Genomic DNA, 23,959 nt, shown 5'->3' on the forward strand with positions numbered 1-23,959 from the left:
GCGGAGGAGGACGAGGACAAAGAGGATGATTTCCGCGCTCCGCTCTATAAGACAGTTGAGATCAGAGGCATCCAGGTGCGGATGAAGTGGTGCTCAACCTGCCGCTTCTACCGCCCGCCTCGCTGCTCACACTGCTCAGTCTGCGACAATTGTGTGGAGGTACACACACACACACACACACACACACACACACACACACACACACACACACACACACACACGTGTTAATCCAAATGAGAGTCTGCTAGATTTAGTGATTTTCTTCTGTGTTGCAGTAGCTCAAGCTCCTTACATAGTACTTTTATTACTTATTACTCAAAAACACAAAAAACTATTAAAGTGATGTCACACGTTGTGGGTGTATGTTTGATCTGAAGTCCTGAAGCCACAGCAGATCTGATCTATTCCTAGCTTTTCCAGGGTGACTCTGGGAGTTGACAGTCATTCAGATATTTGACTTTTCTCAACTCTAGATGTTTAATATCTTTTTTTGTGCTCCGTGATATTTTTATCTGGCTGCACAGTGGTGCAGTGGCTAGCGCTGTTGCCTTGCAGCAAAGAGGTCCTGGGTTCACATCCTGGTCTGGGGTAGCAGTTTGCATGTTCTCCCTGTGTTTGCGTGGGTTTTCTACGGGTTCTCCGGCTTCCTCCCACAGTACAAAAAAGTGACTGTCAGGTTGATTGTTTTCTCTAAATTGTCCTTAGGTGTGAGTGTGTGCTTAGTTGTTTGTCCTGTTTGTCTTTGTGTTGCCCTGCGACGGACTACCAACATGTCCAGGGTGTACCCCGTGACCTTGCGTGGAAAAGCAGGTCAAGAAAATGGATGGATGGACATTTTTATCTACTCTAACATCTGCTCGTCTGGCTCTGTGCTCTCTCAGGATTTTGACCACCATTGTCCCTGGGTGAATAACTGCATTGGCCGAAGGAATTATCGGTACTTCTTCCTCTTTCTGCTGTCTCTAACCACCCACATCATGAACATATTTGGCTTTGGCCTGGTGTACGTGCTGCACCACCGCCATCAGCTGGACACGCCACATGCTGCCGTTACGTATCCTTTACTTGGTGCTCTGAAGAACACCGAACTGCTTTTTTTTTTTTTTTTTTTTGTCTCTTGTTTATGGTTTGTGATCCCCTTGACCCTGCCTCCCAGTATGGCTGTGATGTGTGTGGCTGGTCTGTTTTTTGTCCCAGTTGCTGGCCTGACTGGGTTCCACATAGTTCTGGTGGCTCGTGGCAGGACCACTAATGAGCAGGTACAAATCGGTTTTCATCACTAAATAAGCTTGGGGATATGTGGAAGTCTGCTTGAGATTAAAGTTTATTTTAACTGGTGTGATATACGTTTTTTCACTCCTGGTTTTTAGGTGACTGGAAAGTTCCGGGGAGGCGTTAACCCTTTCACTAAGGGCTGCTTGAGGAATATTTCACATGTGCTCTGCAGCCCCCAGGCCCCCAGGTCAGCTCCCTTTTCTCTGTTTCCTCCCCTGCTTGGTAATACTCCTCTAAAATATTTTTTCCACTCCTCCTCCTGCCTCTCCATCTCTCTCTCCTTCCATTTTCCCACTCTTATTGTTCTCATCTGTCCGTTCAGCCAGTGGAATAAATGACTTCAGACATTCCCTGAGCACCACTCTGTTTATTTCGTTTACTGTGCATGTTGTTCTAAAGCAGGTGTGTTTGTTTGTGTACGTTACAGGTACTTGGGCCGATGGCGGGGCCATGAGGCTCTGGAGGTACAGCCGCCGTTTCTCAGGCCGTCTCTCACCGAGGCCCAGCTAGAAGCCAAAGTTCTGGACAACGGCATCCACAATGACCGACACAGCACCAGGGTAACAAACACTCTGTCAAAGGCCGCTGATGTATTACAGTCCTATGAAGGGGCTAGAGTCATAGGACACATTTTACAAAAAAATTTCATTTGAACTGTTTTCATCTTTATTGGTCCAACAGGAAACTGCTCTGTTAATCCTAAATTATAATTAAATCTAATATTTTATACTTTTGGAGGTTTATGACATCTGTGTCCAACAATTTCATTGCTAGTCTCCGTTGGATTTAGTCTTCGCCAACCCAAGCACACCCTAAACTCTGTTCTGCGTCTTTACCAGTCAAAGATCAGTCTGGATCAGATGGAGAGCCAGTCGGCTGACATAGAACCTCCTCCTCCTCCAAAGCCAGATTTCCGGTACCCCGGCCTTCCTCGTGCTGACACCGAAGGTGAGACACAATTTTATTCTCCTGTTAAGAAGACTTTGAGAGGGTTTGCACTGTGGTGGATTAGATTTGTGCTCTCAGCTTTTTTCTCAGATAATTTGTAAGTTTAGTCCTCCAGCTGAAACTGATAAAAACCTCTGATTCTTGTTAATTTTTTTTGTCATAATTTTTTTTTTTACTAGGATCACAATAACAAATCAAACACTCAACAACACACTTTCGGTATATAACATATTATCAATTGAGAACCTACCTTTCCCACCCGTTCCCCTGTGTCCAAAAGTTGGTACGTCCAATTCTAGTTGGCAGGTAGTCTCTTAAAGCTGTTATAGCGAATCTGCAAACAAGCTAGGTTTTGAACGCATACACGTTCACGCAACACTCACCCTCCCCTCGGGTGCCTTCCCTCGGGTGTCTTCCCTGAGACGCCTCTGCCAGAACCGGAAACCCTCATTTCCAGAGGAAACTAGATGGTGCTAAACACCAGTCACTGTTTTCTAAGTTCAAACATCTGTGGTTGTCCGTGACTTCAAATGGTGTTTTTCTTTTTGGGACTCTTGTATTTTTGTCCTAAAGTTGAACTGGTAGCTGCTGGATGTTTCTCCTTCTCTGATGTTATTGAGCAGAGAACCTCTCACACCAGTTGTGTTCTGTTGCTAAATACATGAGTGTGTAATGAGTGGATGATCCAGCAAAGTGTTCGACAAGACCAACAACCAGATGGTCCAATGGTTGCTTTCTATCCGAAACGTGATATTTGAGGTTGTTAGGCAAATGCAAAGTATTCACTTTATTAATTCATTTCAGTTTTTTTTATCACAATATATTTAAGGCTATACTATGTTAGAACATTGCTAAGAGGCATGAAAAAATATTTTAAGCTACAGGTTTTCTCCATTTGTGATAGCCGTTAGTCATCATTTTAATAAGTGAACAGGATCCAAAGGGGGAGGGACACAACTAAAATCAGTAATACAATAAAGTGTCTAATAATTGGTGTCAAATAAGCTCTAGAGCAAAATATCTCTACATTTCACCAAATTTTCCACCCAATCAGGATAAAAGTCCTGGGTGGACAAATCATCCTCCCAGGCTTTCATTCCTGAGTAGGGTATGACACTTTAGATCAGCAGGTTGTTATAAATAAATGAAACTGTCTTTTTGGGCACACCTTGTAACCAGCTGGACACTGGGTGTCAGTTCTGATCACTAGCTAGAGGAACCTGTAGGGCAGGGCTATTCAATTCTGGGCTTTGAGGGCAGGTATCCAGCACGTTTTAGTGGTTTCTCTGCTCCAACACACTAGATTCAGTGGTTGAATCACCTGTGCAGCAGCTCATCAGGAAATCTCAAAAGGAAATAATTTAATCTCGCTGATAGGATAAGGGCTCACATAATATCTATCAACGGAGGGTTCCTTTTGTCATCTAACCAGCAGGATGAACTCCTCAAAACATAGACCCAGTGGTAGAAATTTAAATTAGGACATCCACATCCTCCATTAGCTCTTTTTAACTGGGGGGTGCTGGCGAGCGCTTCTTCCGGTGGCTCCCTCCTTCTGCTGGGTGACTTTAATGCTCACGTGGGCAATGACGATGAGACCTGGAGAGTGTGGTGGGGTGGAACGGCCCCCCTGATCTGATTTCAATGGGTCTTTTGTTACTGGACTTCTGTACTCATCATGGATTGTCCATAATGAACACCATGTTCAGACATACAGGAGTCCATATGTGCACTTGCAACTTTATTTTCATATCTGATCTGCAGCCGCATGTCTTGGACACTCGGGTAAAGAGAAGGGCAGAGCTGACAACTGACCACTACCTGGTGGTGAGTTGGCTTTGATGGTTGGGGAGGATGCTGGTCAGTCCTGACAGGCCCTAACATATTGTAAGGGACTGCTGGGAAAGTCTTTTGGAGTCTGAAGTTTCAATTCCCACCTCCAACAGAACTTCCAAAATGTTCCGGGAGAGGCGATGGACATTGAATCGGAGTTGGCCACGTTCCAGACTCCTATTGTTGAGGCGGCTGACTGGAGCTGCGGCTGCAGGGTCGTCAGTGCCTGTCGTGGTAGCAATCCCTGTACCCACTGATGGACACAGATGGTTAGAGAGGCTGTCAAGCTGAAAAGAGAGTCCTATCGGATCTTTTTGGCATGTGGGACTCCAGGGGCAGCTGATGGGTACCGGAAGTCCAAGTGGAATCCAGCTCGGGTGGTCGAAAGCAAAATCGTGGGAGGAGTTTGGTGAGACCATGGAGCAAGACTTCCGTATGGCTTCGAGGAGATTCTGGTCCAACATCCCTCTCCTCAGGAAGGGAAAGTGGTGCGCTACCAACACTATTTAGTGGGGACGGTGTTCTAATGACTTAAACTCGGGACGTTGTGGATAGATAGGTCGAGTACTTCGAAGACCTCCCCAATCCCACTGGAAACTCCAATCTAATCTCTGGTGCTGAGGTCACTGAGGGGGTCAAAAAGCTCCTCAGTGGCAAAGCTCCAGGGGTGGATGAGATCTGCCCTATTTAAAAAGGGGGACTGCATGGTGTGTTCCAACTACAGGGGGATCACACCTGTACCTGAGCCTTCCTGTAAGGTCTATTCAGGTGTTCTGGAGAGGAGGGTTTGACAGATTGTTAAACATCAGATCTAGGCGGAGCAATGTGGGTTTTGTCCTGGCTGTGAAACACTGGACCAACTCTACACATTAAGTGGGTCCTGGAGGGTGTGTGGGAGTTTGCACAGCCAATCTACCTGTGTTTTGTGGATTTGGAGAAGGTGTTTGACTGTGTCCCTCGGGGGGCCCTTTGGGAGTATGGAGTACCAGGCCCTTTGATATGGGCTTTTAGGTGTTGACCAGTGTTAAAGCTTGGTCCGCATTGCCGGCAGTAAGTCGGGCTCGTTTCTGGTGAGAGTTGGACTTCGCCAAGGACGCCCTTTGTCACTGATTCTGTTCATAACGTTTATGGACAGGATTTCTAGGTGCAGCCAAGGTGTTGAGGGGATCTGTTTTGGTGGCCTGAGGATCAGGTCTGTGCTATTTCTATATTTTACTATATACCGTTATTTCCGGGCTATAGAGCGCACCTCAATATAAGCCGCACCGGGCTAAAAGCCGCAGATATCTACTGAATTGAAAACGTAGTTTAACTGAACATAACTGAACTGATCAGTATCAAACAAAACAGAAAAGTTATTGATTAGTTTATTCATCGTCCTCCTGCGCACTGAAACCACTGAAGTCGTCATCTTCAGTGCCGGAGTTGAACAGCCTCAGAAGAGCTTTGTCACATACCTTTTCTGTGGCGATGTCAGTGTCGCTCTCCGTGTTGCTGTCATCATCCCTGGGTGAAGCTGGGAAAACGAGCAGCGCGGTTTTACTGTGAAAAAGAAATCCTTGTGGGCGCTTTCTGTAGCACTCCTTTAACCATTCCTTCATTAGACTTTCCAGCATCCATTCTTTCTGGTTGACTAAAGCCGCACCTCATTATAAGCCGCACGGTTCAAAGCGTGGGAAAAAGTAGCGGCTTATAGTCCGGAAAATACGGTAGCTGTTTTATTGTGTTTTCATTTGTTTTTTATACTACGTTCAGCACCTTGGGCCCCCTTGATTGGGAGTAGAAAGAGACTTTATAAATACACTTGAACTTGAAACTTGAATGATGTGGTCCTGTTGACTTCATCAGAACATGATGGCAGCCGAGTGGGAAGCAGCTGGGATGAGAATCTGCCCCTCTAAACCCGAGACCATGGTCCTTAGTCGGAAAAGGGTAGAATGCCTTCTCCGGGTCCGGGATGAGGTCCTGCCCCAAGATGGGGTCTTGTTAATGAGTGAGGGAAAGATGGAGAGATGGATGGCTAGGCGGATTGGTGCTGTGACTGCAATGAAGACCTAAAGGAAGAACCAGGATCTGCTGGAGGGACTATGTCTCAATGCTGGCCCATGTGTCTCTCGCCTTGGGGTTCCCCCAGAGGAGCTGGCCCAAGTGGCTGGGGAGAGGGAAGTCTGGGTCTCCCTGCTTAGGCTGCTGCCCCTGCAACCTTACCCCAGATAAGCAGCCAAAAATGGATGGATGGATTTGTTGAGAACTGGCAAAGTCAAGGTTTAGGGATTACAGTAATCAAGGATGTCTTAAGATTCCGATTGGAATGAGCCAACTTCAATGGCATACTGTATTGCTTCAAGCCTAACTGGTCCAAGAATATCCCAAACCAAGGTATATGAAAATTGGAATACAACCTATACCTAGTGTGTGACTGTTATTTGTGGCTTTCACTGTGATTAAAGGTTAATTTAAAGAGCAAGTCACCCCCAAATCAACTTTATTTAGTTGATAAACTATATAAATGTGTGTCTAATAGTGCTGAACACACATGTAGTCAATAATTTGGCACTTGAGTGCATCTTAGTTAAAATTTAAATATTATGCCTAAAACTGTCAGTGTTGTGCTCTCTTTAGGTAAAAACTCTGAACTGTGTTTGAATTTAAATCTGCAATTGTTAGTGGCTAAGAAGTACCTATAACATTAGCTGGCACCATTTGATGTCACAATGTCATTGTGAGCCTGTGCATGTGTATTTGTTAGTAGCTCTGCCCTCGGTCTGCCGGGCAACAGCAATTGTTGCATTTTTCAAACAGGAAGTGGGAGTGGAGAAGTACTCTGGTAGGGGGTGACTTGCTCTTTAACATAAATCATAAATCTAAATAAACATAAATCTAAAGACTCACTCAGAGTTGGTAGGTTCAGCCCAGCAAAGAATCGCACAAAATCATCCTCTGATGGTCGGTCTCTTTTAGAATACAGGCCCTGAAAGTAAGTCAGTCCTAACAGCCTTGTTAATGTTTTTGGTTAAAGTCACTAATCTTTATTTAGTACATCTATTGGTTGAGATTTCTCTCCTCACTCATTCATCTTTAATTCTAAATGTCTGAACTAAGTTATGAAATGAGCCAGTTTATGTTCATTCCTCAGTTTTTCTAAAATGATTGTTTGTTTTACATCATGAAGTAATTAGCTAATTAGCTTATCTATACATAGTTACTTTACATTCTACTCTCTGCCAGCTATTAACATCTGGTTGCTTTTTTTAACTCTCTGCTGGCATTTACCAGATATCATTATTGCCATAAAACCTGCTCATAATTAAATTTTTTCTGTTTTTGTTTACACACACACACACACACACACACACACACACACACACACACACACACACACACACACACACACACACATATCAGTGGTCAATCAGCTGTTTTATAAATCCACATTTATTTTAAGCAAGGGGGTACATACTCATAATTCTATGATGTTTTGGACAATGTTCACTCCCATTTTCACATCCAAGCCCTGGTTATACACACAAGTCACTGCTCGTGGCCTGTAAATAAAATGTTTTGACACCTGAGTGTCCATAAAGCTCTGAGGAGATCTTTGAAGTGTTTTATGACCTGCTGCTTAAACAGATGAATGTTTGCTTTCTGATCATAAACTCCTCTAGCTCAAATATCACCTTTGGCTCTTTGTCCCTTAGAGAGCAGCTTGTTGACCAACGCTCCACCCACACCGTCAATGTACAAGTACCGCCCAGCCTACAGCAGCCCTGGGAGGAACCACGCCACCCCTCCACATCCAATTAAGGTACAGTCAGCTCTCTGGATGGTTTATCCACAGCATGATGTGTGCATGTCAAAGGAGCAGTCAGCCAGGAGAGAAACTGGTCGTGTAACTCATGTTGAAACAGAGGAAAAAAAGAAATGTTCAGTAATACAGATGCAATATTTTTCCTTGTTGCTAAAGGAGGCATGAACTAAGGCTGACCTGCAGCTAACTGTTCAGTGGGCTAGAGGCTGTTCTGTCTGGCTTCTAATTTGATTTAATTTGTGGTTAATAAATGCCCTTCCTTTTGTTTTTGCTTTTAATTTATCATTCAGTGGCCGTCAGTTGAGCAGTAAGTCTCACTGTTTATGTGTGTGTGTGTTTGGACCTGTCGTTTCCCTTCAGACTGCATTGACTGGAATGTGCAGTTCATTTATTTTTCATATGTATTTGTAACTCCATTTGTGTTCTTACACACACACACACACACACACACACACACACACACACGTGCACGGTCTTTGACATGTGGTGTCCAATCAGTCTTATGTTTATCATCAGCAGTGTGATGATGAATTAGAGCACCGGTCAAGCATCCAAAGCTCCCCACCCCTTCTTCCCCTCCGTACTGTTTTGTTCTCCTTGAGTCAGATTAAATTTTATTATTTTCACCTTTTCTCTGATCAGTGTTCTCTTCCTTCTCCTCCTTGGGTCTGTTTCCTCCTTCTCTCCTCTTCTCAGATGATTCGAGGAGAGAGTCTGGACTCTCCGTCTCCCTCCATCCTCCAGTCCAGCCGCCAGCCTAGCTACCGCTCGGAGCCGAGCAGCCTGGACGGGGCCACAGTGGTGGGAGGAGGTGTAGGGGTGCACAGAGGGGAGAGGGGTGAGGGCCCTGGAGGCCCTGGGGGGACTGCTGGTGTGGTGTCGGGTGTGTCGGGCTACTCCCTGACTAGGCGCTCCTACACCTCTTACCCATCCTCGCTGGTTCTGTCCATTGGCGGCTCTCGCTCGTCCAGTCAGCGTTCAGCCCAGACTGTACATAACCCGCTGGCCACGCTCCAATCAGAGGGCACCACGGACACCAGCTACAAAAGCCTTGCCAATCAGACGCCTCGAAACGGCAGCCTGTCATACGACAGCCTTCTGACGCCGTCCGAGAGCCCAGAGTTTGAGTCGGCCGCCCACGAGCTGTCACCGCAGAAGCCCCGTGTCCTGTTCCACTCCTCAGCAGTGACTGGCCAGCACGTGGTGGTGTCACCCAGCAGCCCGCTGCAGGGCTACACGTCGCCCTTCCTCTCAGCTCAGATCGCTCAGCAGAGGGAGGGGCAGCTGCTCCAGGGCTCCACCACTTTCTCCTCCCCTCACAGGGCCTACCTGCGTGCTGTCAGTCCACCCACTCCCTCCTCCCCGGAGGCCCAGCACCTGCTTCAGCACAAGCAGGACGTCATTTCCCGAAATACTCGTAACCTTTCCTCCTTGTCCTCTTCCCCTGGGGCTCACCCACTGGAGCCCCCCGTCTCCCCTCCGCCGCGTGGCCTCTCCCTCAGCAAGTCCCCGTCTTACACCGGGGAGGCAGGGCCTCAGCACAAGCCTCGGCCTGCAGGAGGAGGCGCTGTGCTGGGAGGGGGAGGAGGGCACCAGGCTCCACAGTGAGTAGTGATCCATCGCCAGATTCTTCAGCTGCCGCTCTCCTCCTTTCTGCTGTGTTTCTTTCCTGGTTTGTGTGAGCTCTCCTCTTCCTCGTTGATCTGTGTGAGTCCTCCGTTTCCTACCAACCTACTTACCTTGTTTACCTCTAAAGAATTTGTGTAGATTACTATAAAAAGCATGCATGTGCATGTGTGTTTAGCTCCTAGTGGCGTTATTTACTTTGTCCTGTAGTCTTTTGTGTCCTTGTCCTGTCTTCACTCACCAAGTAGAGTTCACAAATGCATTTCAAGACTCAAGGTAGAGAAACATTCTCTCTCGTGTCTGAGTGTATATGTTTGAAGTCAACCATCTCACCTCCATCTCTCTTTCTCCTCTCTCCCCATCTCCAAACGGATGTCCAACCAGATCCACCTCTCGCCCAGTCTTGGCCAATCACAGCACACCTAAACCAGGGGGCGGGGTGAAAAAGGTCACCGGTGTTGGAGGGACCACGTACGAGATTTCCGTTTAAGTGACAGAATCTTATCACGAGGAGGGAAACCGCTGTTGGACTTGTTGCACTTGCCTCTTTTCTAAGCTGGATATTATTCATGACTAAAGCAGCTGAGACGTTCTGTTGGACCCGAGGAGCCGGTCCGTCTGGTACTCGCTTATCTCTGTGATGCTCCAGCTGATCTCCTCCTGCCAGCCTGTCTGATATGAACCAGGAGACCTGTTCTCCATTGAACCAATTTGTGAGCCATAAACTGATGCGTCTGCGTCATCACAGCTGGGTACAGATGCGTAGACGAAACACACGTAAATATTTGCTATTTGGCTTCGGTACATAAAGACTCAAAATGGACACGGGTGGTCTTTATCCAGATTTCAGACCAACAGAAACGCCTGAGCGGACCATACGGAGGGAGGGGTCCAACCTTTAAACTCATTTATGTTTTATAATTTTTTAAAATATCGTTTTATATAACTATAGAATCAGATGATTGAGTCAGATAGTCAAGATGACTGTTGATGAGAGTGGCAGATGGTCTGTTTGTATTTACTCGTGTGTTTTTTTTTAATGAATGGCTGCATCAGTCACTCACAAGCTCCTGCTGCATCATCCAGACAGAAGGGGTGATGCCCGCTGGACTGCAGACGTGGCCGATAATCAAAATTATTTTCTAAAGCCACAAATAAGTTAAGATTCTCCCTCTTGCAGCACAAGCATCTTTGTGAATGTACGCTTGTCGAGTTTTATTCTAGAGACGTTATGCAAATCTCTTTCTAGCTTTAAGGTCATTGTTTGTCTTTCTTTCTCTTTTTTTTTTTTTTACTCTTTTCTGTAATTTATCAGTAAAAATTTAGCAACCACACACTTTAAACAGGTGTTTAGCCAAATAGGAGGCTGTGAGGGAAGGGGCTTATTTATTTCACAAGACAAAATGAATATATATATATATATAAACAAATCCTATTGTTCTGGATGTAAATGAAAATCAAGGAAAATAAGCCTGGATATATATTTTGTAAGAAGTGTTTAAAAGAGTGACGCCACTGAATAAGACTGTAAACAGCTTTGCTGGTTGTGCTGGTTGGAATTTGCCTTGAGAACATTCATACTGAAGCCAGTTTTGTTATGTTTAAGATAAAAGTGAAGCAGATTAAACCTTTAGGACTGATTGGCCCATGTTTAGCTTGTTTTTACCCACTGCAATGTTGAGAAAGGACCTATTTGGTGTGTATTTATTTTACTTTAGTAGAAGGCCACAGTCGTGTTTGCAGGAGAAAATCCAAGCTGTGTGAATGTGGCGTATATTTTGGGGCAGGCAGATGCTTTAAACTGTACTTGTTTAAAAAAAAATTGTTTTGCGAGTTTTTTGGTGTGCATGTGAGTTTTTGTTTTGTTCTGCTGACTGCTTCACTGGCGTGCATGCTTGTGATCACCATCAGTACACACCCAGTTCATGTGCAGGTGGCAAAAAAAAAGGCACACAAGCATCTGTCACACACTCTGAACCTGTGTTTTATTCCTGCTCTGGCCAAAGATGGCGGCCTCTGAACAGTCAGAAACCTATGTGAGAATAAATATCTGTGGTTGGATGGATGGAACAAATCTCACCTGTAACAATTACATCAAATGCATTTCCAAAATGGCCTTACAAAGAATTTTTAAGATGTCTTCTCAGAATAAAAGGTCAAACTGTTGAAAACGTGGGTATGACACACGTCTGGTCTGTGGACATTTCTGGTTTCACTTCAGCTTCTTGCTTTGGTTTGGAAACTCAACGCATACGTAAACGGGTTGCAAAAGTTCACATGCGGAGATAAGGCTGTGTTTGATCTTAAATATTATGTTTAAATGTTCTCAAATCTGTTTTTTCCCCCAGGATTCCCACCAGATTCCATCAGGCTTAGTTCATGCAGAGACTGGGATACGGATGAAACCTGCTCATTTGTTTCTAAACAATCTGCATTAGAAAGAAAAGAGCATAAATAACAGAAGTACAGCGCGTCCCCTTCACTGATCCTTTTTGCTCTCTTTTGGCTGATCTGCCTCGTCGGTCTCCTGATAAAGCCCTTCGTTGTCCTCCACTCCTTGAAAATCGTTCTCTTTGAATCCAAGACTCTTGTTCAGCTTCTTAGATTTGTGGAAAAGCTCGTTGAGGTTAAACTCTCTGATAATGTTTTCCTGGGGATGAAAAGGATTTCAGTTAATGCCAGAACTTGTTTAAACACATACTTTATGTGTTGGAGGCAGGAGGGACCTCATTGAACGTCCAGGACACTGCTCGTCCTTTCTTGTCCACCATTGGACGTCTCATCAGCTCTCGCCCTCCTTGAAAAAGCAGCAGTGAAGGCAGCTGCTTGGCCAGAGGAGACGTGCTAACCTTGTACCTGTTCAGAGGTAATGCAGTTACTGCCTGTTAATGAAAGCATTAACAACTCTTTAGGGCAGAAATATGGAGAACTGACTTCTGTGAAACCTCTCCGTATCGGCCGATGTCCACCTTCCCAAACCTGAGTCCTGCACAGTTGTACCTGTTTGACACAAGGAGGAATCACTGGGGCAGTTAGCGATGGTGCTATTTAAATCACCACACATCCATCCACTGGGACACAAAGAGCTGGATTTTATAGTGAATTAAATCGAGAAGTCTTAAATCTTTTACAGAGCGAGAATGCAGCAGTAATATGAGAGAAAGTAAGTTACACCATGACACGGTAGCAGGTAGAAATGATTTCTGGCACAATAAGTCGCTGTCTTCTTTAACACCATCAGTCCATCACACTGGAACATTTGGGGCAACACATGAACTCACACTTCAATAACCATCCATAGAAAACTCACATGTCAGATCACATGGCTGCTAAACAAAGCCCAAATCATCAGCCCTCCACCACCTTGCTTCACATGGAATGAGCTGTTGGTGCTGATCGAACTCATCAAATGTAACTCAGACTTAAAAAGAATTAGCTAGAGTAACCAAACATAGGAGTCTGAGACATGGATCTTGACCTTTGTGTTGTTTTTCTAAGCCTGCCTGATTGGACCTGAGAAGCTGTTGGGATGTCCAGTCCTGTCATGCCTACCATCGGTTGAGAACATTTTACCATTTATGAATATTATTTTTTTTTCTGTTGATTGATTCAGTTTGAAAATGACCTTCTGACCCTTCTCAGATTGACAGGCACCAACGACTGTCTCTCTAGTCTTTGCTTAAACTTTTTCTCTGGCACCATGTTAACACACACTCCAGACCTACAAAATACCAAACATCTTTGATCTTGATTTGCAGCAACTGCCTGCTTTCTACTGCTTTGACGCCAATATATGAATGAAGGGCAAAATGTAATCATTTAGTCTTTTTATTAAAAAACTAACGTCATTTATTGTTTCAACTGCAAATGAGGCTTTATGTACGATATTTTAAAAATTAAACAATTTTAAAGAATAGTCGGGAAATGTGCTACAACTTTCTGTTTTTTATAACTGAAGGAAACATGAGTGAACAAGATTTCTTACTTGAGAGAAAGATCAGCGAAGACTGGAGCAAAGGACTGGCAGTCAGAGGACCAGTTGGCGTAAAACTCCACAATCCAGGTGATGCGAGTGTCTCTCTGCAGCTCTTCCTGAAGCAAACACGCCAGGTACTAATGCTGATATTGTGTTAGAATAACAGATGCTATGGACAGAGACTGAACAACTCACATCGATGGTCTTGTCACTGAAGTACTTGATGTATTCTGGGCCCATATAAATAGGAGGCTTACAGGTCATGACGAACACTGGAGACAAAGAATAACTTGCTTACACCTGGTAAGAAAAAAAGATTTTCTAAATGTTTCTCAATGGATGTTGTTTTCAGTGATACTTTATTTTGGTAAAATTTTGAGGATAAAGAACGCATCCAAAAATAAAATCAGATTCCAGTAATTCATGCCTCTAAAATATCGATGAATAATGAGTAGAGTAAAAAAAGTTTGTTTGAGATTATTATTTTTAACTAGACAAATGATAAACTCATCATGAGTCACTATGAATGATAAGATCACAGCTTATTTGTTGCTTTGTACAATGGCGCCATCTACAGGCTGCTTCAGCGACCAACAGACACATCAACAGTAATGTTTAAAAAGCAAAAGCTAAACAAATATGCTTGTCCAAAGTGCGGCCCGGGGGCTATTTTTGACCCTCTGAGCAATTTTGTGTGGCCCACAGCTGAATTTCTTGAATGATGAATTTTGTCTCTCCAGAAGAAGAAAATCCAGAAGAAGAAAATATCATTTCTATAGCGCCTCAAGATAAAAATCACGAGGCGCTTCACAAAAACAAAAAATGTAAGAATATAAAAAATAATTTAGAAAATGGTTAAAAATATATTTAAAATGAGCAAAAAAATAGATGATTGTGATTAAAAAATAAATGTTAAGAAAGAGAGAGAGTGAATAGGAAAGAGGGAAATCAGTGGATCCTGAGGAAGGTGGAATAGGTGGGGAGAGCAGAATAAAGAGAGAGAGGTGAAGAAGGTCATACAAAAGCCAGCTTGAACAAGTGAGTCTTCAGCTGCTTTTTAAAGGAGACCACTGAGTCCACTGATCTCAGGCTCAGGGGGAGAGAGTTCCAGAGTCTGGGGGCCACAGCAGCAAATGATCTGTCACCTTTGATCTTTAGCCTGGTGCTGCACAACCAGTAGGCTTTGATCACTGGACCTCAGGGACCTGCTGGGGGTGTAGGGACTAAGAAGATCACAAATGCATGATGGTGCTTGTCCATGTAAGGCCCTAGACCAGAACCCTGAAGTTAGCGGGGTGATGTGGGTGTGTTTGGAGGACTTGGTCAGAAGCCGAGCACAGGCATTCTGAACCACCTGTAGACGGTTCAGGGAGGTTCTGCTCAGACACGTGAAAGAGAGTTACAGTAGTCTAAGCATGAGGAGATGAAGGTGTGGAGAACCGTCTCAAGTTCAGAGCGGGACAGAATAGGACTCAGCTTAGCAACGTTCCTGAGATGGAAGAAGGAAGAGCGAACAAGAGAACTGACATGAGAATCCAGGGTGAGAGCTGGGTCAAAGATCACGCCAAGATTCCTGACAGAGGGTGTGAGAAGCAAGCTGACCAAGAGAGTCTCTGACTTTGGGAACCAGCTTGTCTGGGGCACAGATGAGGATCTCAGTTTTTTGCACACAGTTCAACTTTTGAAAAACTTGTAGGTTGAATTTTTTCCAATGTTCTTAAGAGTGTATAGCAAAAATCTGAAGGTGATAGGACAAAAGGCAGAGGGGGCATTATCGTCAATAGAACGGGTGCAAAAACCCAGAAAATTTAGTCATGGGACCAAAATGGCCGACTTCCTGTGCGATATAGAGTTTGGCTTCAAGAGACTTTTTTGTAGGTCCTGAGAATAGAAGACTGTCAGCCTCAAGCCATGCTTTAACTGAGAATTACAAAATTTGGTATACAGGTTTTAATAGAGTCTAAGCAGGTGTGTAACAGCTGCAGCTTAGACATCTCATGAGGCTTAAAGGAGATGTACAGTTGGATGTCATCTGCATAAAGATGGTAGGAGATTCCTTTAAAAGAGCTCAGGATGTGCTGGCTTCAGGGACATTTTTGTCCATTTGGGCAGATTTTTTGTTTTTCTTTTTGACGCCATTTCACCACCGTTTGTGCATATGGTATAAAATTTTGTCGCAAAACCTCTCTGGACAAATTTTGAAATTCAATTTGCAATTTTTAAAATATACCAAGAGAACACTATGAAAAAAAACACTACACTTGAGACTTTAGAGGACAAAAATGTCGTCTTGTAAAAGTGGCAATAAAAAATGTATACATTAATATTTTTATCAATTTTAAATCTGTTGCTATGTAAAAACTATAAATGCAGAAAATTCAAATTTTTAGATATTTCATAACATAATCAAGACTGATTAGTACTAAACACCCCAAGCAAAAAAAAGTATTTTTTAGAAAATAACTCAGTTTTTGTGTTTTTTTCCCCCATAAATTACAGCAATGACTTTGAGTATTCAAACTGGCATTTCAAGGGTTAAAAGCCTCAAAATGATTGAATTTTTTTATGTTTGAGCAGGGCTGAAGTTGTTCAACAGATCTATGAAAAAAAAGCAAAAAGATATTAATGTATACATTTTTATAGCCACTTTTACAAGCGGGCATTTATGTCTTCTAATGACTCTTTTGTATGAAAGTAGAAGTGAAGCCTGAGTAAGCAGGGACCTGACCAGAAACCAGAGAAGCATTAATTATAGAGAGCACGCTGGGAATGATGGACTGAAAAGCACTTTTAAACAAAGATGGGGGTAAGATGTGGAGGGGACATGCAGAGGTCTTCATAGAGTTAACTAGTTTGGTTAACTCAGGCAAAGAACAGGAGCAAAGTTATCTAGGATGATGGGCCTGGTTGGAGTCGGGAGAGGCAGAAATAGCGCTGAGGGAGAGATGCTAGATCTGACCTTATTGACTTTGTCCACAAAGAAAGTTTTCACATTCTGCAAGGATTGCAAGGTTTTGATACTCATCCCTCCTACATCAATACTAAACTAACAGCTACTGATTTTCATGAGGAAAACCTTTCAGTCACCATTTCTATTGATGCGGTTATGTTTTTAGATATGTTTGAATCACTAGTGGCAACAATTTCTGATGATAACCTCTTGATAGAGCAAGTAAGCCCCTACAAGAAACTTACTTCACTCCCTCTTCATGTTTGAAAAATGCAACAAATGCTGTTGCCTAGCAGACCGAGAGGGCGTAGCCACTAACAAATACACACACACACAGGCTCACAACGGCATTGTGACATCATAAGGACCAGTTTACATCATAGCATACCTCTTAGCCAATAGCGGTGGCAGATTTAAATTCTAATGCAGTGCAGAGTTTTTACCCGACAACGGCACAACACTGCCAGTTTTAGGCAGAAAATTACAATTTTAACTAAAATGCACTAAAGTACAAAAATATTAACTACACGTGTCTGCAGCACGATTAGACACACATTTATATAGTTTATCAGAAAAAAAGTTGATTTGGGGGTGACTTGCTCTTTAAAGCAAAGACCTAAGTGTTCATTTTCACACAAGTTTGGGAATATGACCAGGGAATTGGTTCACATGTGGACGTGAGACTATTGCTTTTATATAAACTTTATGTCCTTATGAAAACCCACTGAATGGTTGAGAGAGAGAGGATGGGATTTCACTGACCTACACACAGAGTGAGGTAGAGGATGCCGAGCCGGATGTCCAGCCTGAAGAAGAGGATGACGTTGGCCACTTTACTGAACATGAACAAGTTCCCTATGTGCTGCTCCAGAGTGACTGAGGAAGAAGAAAGGAGGAAAACACCTTTACAACAATGAGCAAGGTCAAAGGGGGGAGGGAGTACACTCTACCTGGAATATTTACACAACAATGCCAGTTTTTAATGAATAACGTCCTGAATGTGGTCCCACGTGGGGCCCTTCTACTGGTCCCATATCAGAATACACTTAATACATCAGGATTATATTATAACCATACATTTGTTGTCAGCTATGATGTTTACACGCTTGTAAGGGTTTGTGAGAAGAATCTGACTTACTGGCTCTCCTGTTCTTCATCATTACAATAGCACTGAGAAACATGAGTATCTCCAGCTCTCTCTGTAAAACAGCAAACACACACATTTACTAAAATATCCACAACCCCCTACCCCCACCTCACGCTCGGCTCACCCAGTCAAAGTCGCAGGAGTTTCCGTCCTCCCGGTCAGAAGCCAGGTGCTCGCACAATCCGGGGGCCTTTCGGACCACCAGGAAGGCGATGGTCATGAGAAACGAGGCGATGTAGTAGGGCTTCAGCAGCCATCTGTAAATCTGAGGTAAATGGTACAAGAACGTACACACTCCTGTGATCAAACCCATGTTTCCAGAGCGTACGGCCACGCGAGAGGCATAGAGGAGAAATGAAATGACAGCTGAGCCTGTGGGCTGAAGCGCGCATGCGCTAATTTGACCTTTTTGGATCATTTTTGGGCGCAGCGGCTCGCCGTAGAAGTGGCGGTTTCAGTCAAAATATAAACATGGAGGACGGCAGCGTTTCGAGTCAACATGCCGCTGTCGAGAACAATGGGAATGGTTCTGCTGCAAACCAGGCGGCGGTGGAGCAAGTATCCGCGGTCACGCCGAAGCCAGAAGCAGCCGGCAAACCGACGGAGGAGGAGGCTGCTCGGTACAGCCGGTTGAAGCTGTTCGACAAAGTCATGCAGAAGAGCCTGAACAAGTTCATCGAACATGCCAGGTGTGTTTCTGGTTGAAAATCTGTGTTTAATTGAGCCTTTGACTGTGTTAGTCTTACATTTTAGTTTAATAAGGGGGAAAACGAGGTCAGACAACTGGAACTTCATTGTTCCAGATGTAGAAAAGTAGGTCAAATTATGTCAAGAGCGTCACAGTAAAATTTATATAATGTAGATGTATAGATTATACTAGTTTACAGTGTAATCCGCTGTCTCCTTAAGTAAATTAGATGCATGAAATACAAACTATTCTATAGGAAACATTTTAAAAGCAGGAGTCGCCACAGCGTATCACGTGTCTGGTCCTGTCTTCAGTCTCCTCTACCCTCACACCAGCTATGTCCTCTTTCACCACATCCACAAATCTCCTTTTTGGTCGTCCTCTCAGCCTTCTGCCTGGTGGCTTTATCTTCAGCATCCTCCCTACCCACGTCTCTCCTCTGGGCATATCCATCTCAGTCTGTCCTCTCTGACTTTATCTCGAAAACGTCTAACATGAGCTGTCCCTCTGTCCTCATTCCTGATCCTGTCCATACTCATCAGAGAACCTCAATATCTGCAGCCTCCAGTTCTGCATCCCGTCTTTTTGTCATGGACATGGTCTCTTAACCAGACTTCACTAGTCTCACTACTGTCTTCTACACCTGCAGGGTTTCTGTCGTCGTCGTCGTCTTCCTCCGCTTATCCGGGTCACGGGGGCAGCATCCCAACTAGGGAGCTCCAGACCGTCCTCTCCCCGTTCACCTCCACCAGCTCCTCCGGCAGGACCCCAAGGCGTTCCCGGACCAGATTGGAGATGTAACCTCTCCAACGTGTCCTGGGTCGACCCGGGGGCCTCCTGCCGGCAGGACATGCCCGAAACGCCTCCCCAGGGAGGCGTCCAGGAGGCATCCTGACCAGATGCCCAAACCACCTCAACTGACTCCTTTCGATCCGGAGGAGCTGCAGTTCCACTCCGAGTCCCTCCCGAATGTCCGAGCTCCTCACCCTATCTCTAAGGCTGAGCCCGGCCACCCTACAGAGGAAACTCATTTCGGCCGCTTGTATCCGCGATCTCGGTCTTTCAGTCATTACCCAAAGCTCATGACCATAGGTGAGGATTGGGACGCAGATCGACCGGTAAATCGAGAGCCTGGCTTTCTGGCTCAGCTCCCTCTTCACCACGACAGATCGGCTCAGCGTCCGCATCACTGTAGACGCCGAACCAATCCGCCTGTCAATCTCCCGATCCCTCCTACCCTCACTCGTGAACAAGACCCCGAGATACTTAAACTCCTCCACTTGAGGTAGGATCTCTCCCCCGCCCCGGAGTTGGCAAGCCACCCTTTTCCGGTCGAGAACCCTTTTTTAAATATACATTAAAACAATGTAAATACGAGACATATATAGACAATATTTGTGCATGTATACTAACCATGAATTTAAATATAACTGGCGTTATTTCACACACATAATACCATCTGTATAATCCAAGCCGTTGTGCTTCTCTCCGCTCTGGCTGTGAGTTGGGCGGAGCGGTGAGCTTCACCTGCGGCGGATGGGACGGGCAGGCCCGGTTCTCTCTCCCAGAACCGTGGCACCAAAATTACACGCTTTTATTTAGAAATGCAGCCGCGTCGCCAGCCGATTCTGATGGAGCTTCAGTCCCGAATGTTTTTTGTCTTGTTTTCACTCATCAGCCACATGCTCGCTACTCTCACTCACAGCAAGCTGGGCTTTCTACCGTGGTGACTCACTCACATGTCCTCTCCTGCATTAGTTGGTTACCTGTTGAATTAAAACACGTGTTGTTAGGGATTTTCTTAATCACCTAATACCTGCAGCAAAGAGAAAAGAGAGACAAATAACTACACAAGTTACTGTTTTCAAATCAGGACAGATGCTCAAGCAAAGGGTTGAGGCTTCCACTGCAAAGAGCATCTGCCCTTCAAGTTTATAACATGAGATAAGAAGGTGTGTGTGGGGAATGAACGTGTGTGTGTGAATGGTTACAGGAATGTGTGGGTGTGTGTGTGAACGAATGAGAATGCTTTCAGTCAATAGGATTAATGATCAAACAATAATAAAACATCAAATTTCTATAACGTGTTTTAATTTAAAACATGCGTTTTAATTCACTGTGTAACCAGTGTGTTTGTTCGGTTTAGGAGACTAATTCCTCTGCCATAACCAGGTTATTCGCACGGAAGACCGGAAAGGTCAAAATTCCTCAAACGTATTTTTCCTACTGGCTGATAAGGATTTATGGAGTAGAACAGAATAGATGTATTAATCCCACAGTGTGGACATTCACTCATCACAGCAGCACGTACACTTAGAGAGTAAAAACAAGATTACAGGTAAAACTGATTCCAGCCATGTTTGCTTTCATAACTTCAATAACTTCATGCTGATGACCCACATGAACACAGTCCTCTGTTTAGTGGATGCAGTTACATCAGGAAGTTAGCTTAACATGATGGATTACTTTTGCTTGGCAAAATACAATAACTGGTAATATTATGAATGACCCTAGATGGAATTTAAATAATTTTATATTAATTATAACTAAAAGTTCCCGGGAGACATTTGTGACATGTAGCTGTAGCTCTTTACTGCTGATAGATAGATGATGTGAGTTTTGGTTACCCTGACCTGGTGAAGTATAGATAAGTGAGCATGATGAGGGAGACAGCATCAGGGAAGCAGTGAGGGGAAGAAAAAGTAAACGCAGAGAATCTGTCTGGGACCCGAAATGGACTGAAATCACCAAGCTCCGCCCATGGCTGTACCACAACAGTCAAGGTGGGAATCGAGCATTACAATTTATTTCAAGTTAAATATATATTTTTATTTTATTTTAATTAAACAATAAGCTGTTTTACACACTCCTGCGGGAATGTTCACAAAAAACATACAGTCTTATGTTTCAGAGCGACCGTCTCCGTACATCTCTGCACCCACCCATCCCGACCGACAGCCCACCACCACAGTTTCCAAAAATACTAGAGGAAACCCTAACCTGAAACCATTTTGCCACACATCACGCCTGACACTTTCTACATCCATTCCAACCTGCTTGCACACATTTCTTCACCTCTTTTCTACACTCTTTAGCTTTGGACCGTAGACCCTAAGTCCTTAAAGTCCTCTGCCATCTTTACTCCTGCGCCGTTGTTTCCCTCTCATTTACACACACGGATTCTGTCTGGCTGCGACCAATCGTCATTCCTTTCTTCTCAAATGCATACACACACCTCTCTAGCTTTTCCTCTACCTGCTCGTGCTGCAGATTACCATGTCATCTGCAAACATCATCAGCCTGTCCATCACCAAAGCAAAGCACACAAGACGGGGCTCAGAGCCGATCCTTGATGCGATCTCACCTCCACCTTCAACTCCTCTGTCAGTGCTACAGCACACCTCACTGTTGTCTCACAGCTCTCGTGCTCTCTAACATACTTCTCTGCTACTCCAGACCTCATCATGCACCACAGCTCCTCTCTCTGCAGTTTGCAACGACTCAATGCAGCGCCCTCTGACCTTCTCTGTTATTCTCCATCAGTATCCTATTTGTGAAAACGGCATCTGTAGAGCTCTGTCTTGGCAACATGTCATGGGTAATTCTTCTCTTTTGTCTTAGTTTTAAAGGATTTGCCAGCATGTTTCATCCGCTGTACAAGAAAAATCCTCAGATGATGGAGAGCATCCACAAGCAGTTCACAGAGGAGCTGCAGAAAACTATACAGGTGAGGAAATTAAATATTCATTCATTCATTCAAACTTTATTTCAGACAAGGGATATGTCCATAACAGGAATAAAATAAAAAAAAGAAGTAAAAAATACATTCTAATTAAAAACCATATAGGCAGTTGTTCCAATGTTTAAAAAGGACTGAGGAGTACCTCGTGTCACTGTAAGTTACAGATGACAGAGCTCTAACAACCGCGTTAGCTGACAAACTCAGTCGGCAGATGAATTTATACATGAAGAGCCTCAGAAGCGCATGAAAAGTAGGGATGTTACTCACAACAAACATATGACTTGCAGATGTCCATCTAGGGAGCTTCATGAGGATTCTAAAAGCATCCTGATAAGCCACTTGAAGCTTCTTCATTACTACCTTACTATAGTTGCACCACCAGTGGGCTGTATAGAGAGGAGTACAAAAGGAACGAAAGAGGGACACTTTAACAGGATCTGAGCACATGCCAAAGTTACGTGCCAGTGTGTTAGCCTGCATGTACAGCTTACCGCATTGCCTCTTAATATCCTCGTCATCACAGAGGTCACTTCTTAAAATGTGCCCCAAGTATTTCACTTTGCTTACCACTTCGAGGACCTGATTTGTTAAGTTAAAAGATGGAAAATTAAGCGTCAGGTCCCCTTTAGTAGCAGCAATCATAACCACACTCTTTTTAGGGTTAAACAGGATGTCAGATTGCTCACCATACTTAGCACATGCCCTGAGCAGCTGCTGCAGGCCTGCGCTATAGGGAGACATGAAATAAACATACATGTCCTTATTATGATCATCAAGTTCAGAGTTTGTTCCAATGTACTTTCTTTGCGTTTTTGTTTCTGCTTCTGCTTTGTTTGTTTCTATTTGAAATACAAATTTCTAATTTAAAGTCACAGTTCTGCTGGAATTTCAGTTGTTTTTTTAAGGTTTCTGATAACTGACTGAGAGAAGACATTGGCCACTTGGGATGTCCGTTAAAACTGGAGATAATGTGAATTCTAACAATTTTTTAGTAAAATGATACAGATAGATGTTTTAACTCCACACATACAACAGTAATTTGTAAAAGAAGGTAAATTAACTTGTTGAAATAATGTTTTGGAAACAACAGAAAAGAACAAACTTCAAGCAAATCAATTAACAGCCTATAGAAATAAACACCAGGGTCTAGCTGAATGTATCAAATTAATTTCTCATTCAGCAGGACAAATCTGTTGCTGAATGTTGTAAATTGTATTTCATTAAAATAGTACAATAAATGAAGACTCTTTCTGATCTGTTTTTGTTTACATCAGGAGGACATCACTAGACTGATGGAAGAAGGCATGTTGGAGTATAAACTGAATGAGTTGGACAAGCTGGAGAATGCTGCCAAGGATAGTCCAGAGTCTGTTTGGTCAGTGTGTGTGTGTGTTATTTTATATATATGTGCTTTTCCTATTTTTAATCAACATTAAGTTTGTTGCTGTTTAATTGCTTCCTCTCTAATGCATTTAAGGAGGCCAAGTGGGGATCCTGAGCAGGACCTCTGCAGCTTTTTGATGCCATACTATCAGAAGCAGGAGGCCTACGTGAAACTGGAGCTAAAGAAGATTCGAGCAGAGAATGCTGCGCTGGCAGAGCAGGTTCAGGCTGGTAGAGAAGGCATTGCTCAGACCGAACAACACATTTCCACAGCTGTGGAAGAGTGGAGGGTATGGAAAAAAAGTTATAGAAAAATCGATCATAACGCAAATATAGAAGTAACAAGCAAATGCATTTCTAAGGTGTTCGTAATTTTAGGTTGTGTTTTTTTTTTATCTTTTCTTTTCAGGCTTCATTGGCAGAATTTGAACGGATGGCTTCTTGTTTCCACCCTGCTGATGTATTTGATGTGTGATTTCTAATACTTTGTGTTTTCAAAGTTGACTATATTTATTCTGTTTTCTGTAATAATTTGTATAATAAATATAACTCCATTAAGTGACTATTTTGAATGTTTAAATTC

At 43.8% G+C, this 23,959-nt stretch overlaps 3 protein-coding genes across 4 annotated transcripts in view; 2 read left to right on the top strand and 1 right to left on the bottom strand.

The window, feature by feature from the left end:
- Positions 1–10,204, top strand: part of zdhhc5b (zinc finger DHHC-type palmitoyltransferase 5b) — an 11,118-nt gene extending 914 nt beyond the window's left edge. The window contains exons 3-11 of one of the 2 annotated variants that reach the window (XR_001571863.3): positions 2–159; positions 882–1,054; positions 1,157–1,259; positions 1,371–1,462; positions 1,703–1,835; positions 2,115–2,223; positions 7,755–7,861; positions 8,561–9,571; positions 9,875–10,004. Coding sequence is in view for 1 of the 2 variants with exons in the window: in XM_015946066.3 (XP_015801552.3) it covers positions 2–159; positions 882–1,054; positions 1,157–1,259; positions 1,371–1,462; positions 1,703–1,835; positions 2,115–2,223; positions 7,755–7,861; positions 8,561–9,468; positions 9,875–9,980 (1,889 nt within the window). In the remaining variant the exon portion in view is untranslated. Of the gene's footprint in view, position 1; positions 160–881; positions 1,055–1,156; positions 1,260–1,370; positions 1,463–1,702; positions 1,836–2,114; positions 2,224–7,754; positions 7,862–8,560; positions 9,572–9,874 lie in introns of both variants that reach the window. The other variant, XM_015946066.3, reaches the window with a different exon arrangement.
- Positions 10,205–11,451: 1,247 nt separating this feature from the next.
- On the bottom strand, positions 11,452–17,996 carry tmx2a (thioredoxin-related transmembrane protein 2a). Its single transcript, XM_015946118.3, has 8 exons — positions 17,688–17,996; positions 17,555–17,615; positions 17,179–17,292; positions 13,662–13,738; positions 13,476–13,582; positions 12,425–12,490; positions 12,217–12,346; positions 11,452–12,140 (listed from the first exon to the last, which is right to left on the bottom strand). Exons 1-8 carry the CDS (start codon positions 17,979–17,981, stop codon positions 11,970–11,972), a joined length of 1,020 nt encoding a protein of 339 aa, XP_015801604.3. The 5' UTR covers positions 17,982–17,996; the 3' UTR covers positions 11,452–11,969.
- pmf1 (polyamine modulated factor 1) lies at positions 17,968–23,938 on the top strand. Its single transcript, XM_015946144.3, has 5 exons — positions 17,968–18,252; positions 21,873–21,978; positions 23,268–23,368; positions 23,471–23,666; positions 23,786–23,938. Exons 1-5 carry the CDS (start codon positions 18,035–18,037, stop codon positions 23,849–23,851), a joined length of 687 nt encoding a protein of 228 aa, XP_015801630.3. The 5' UTR covers positions 17,968–18,034; the 3' UTR covers positions 23,852–23,938.
- The last annotated feature ends 21 nt before the right edge of the window (positions 23,939–23,959 follow it).

Source organism: Nothobranchius furzeri, chromosome 1 (genome assembly GCF_043380555.1).
Source record: "Nothobranchius furzeri strain GRZ-AD chromosome 1, NfurGRZ-RIMD1, whole genome shotgun sequence".
Taxonomy (NCBI): domain Eukaryota; kingdom Metazoa; phylum Chordata; class Actinopteri; order Cyprinodontiformes; family Nothobranchiidae; genus Nothobranchius; species Nothobranchius furzeri.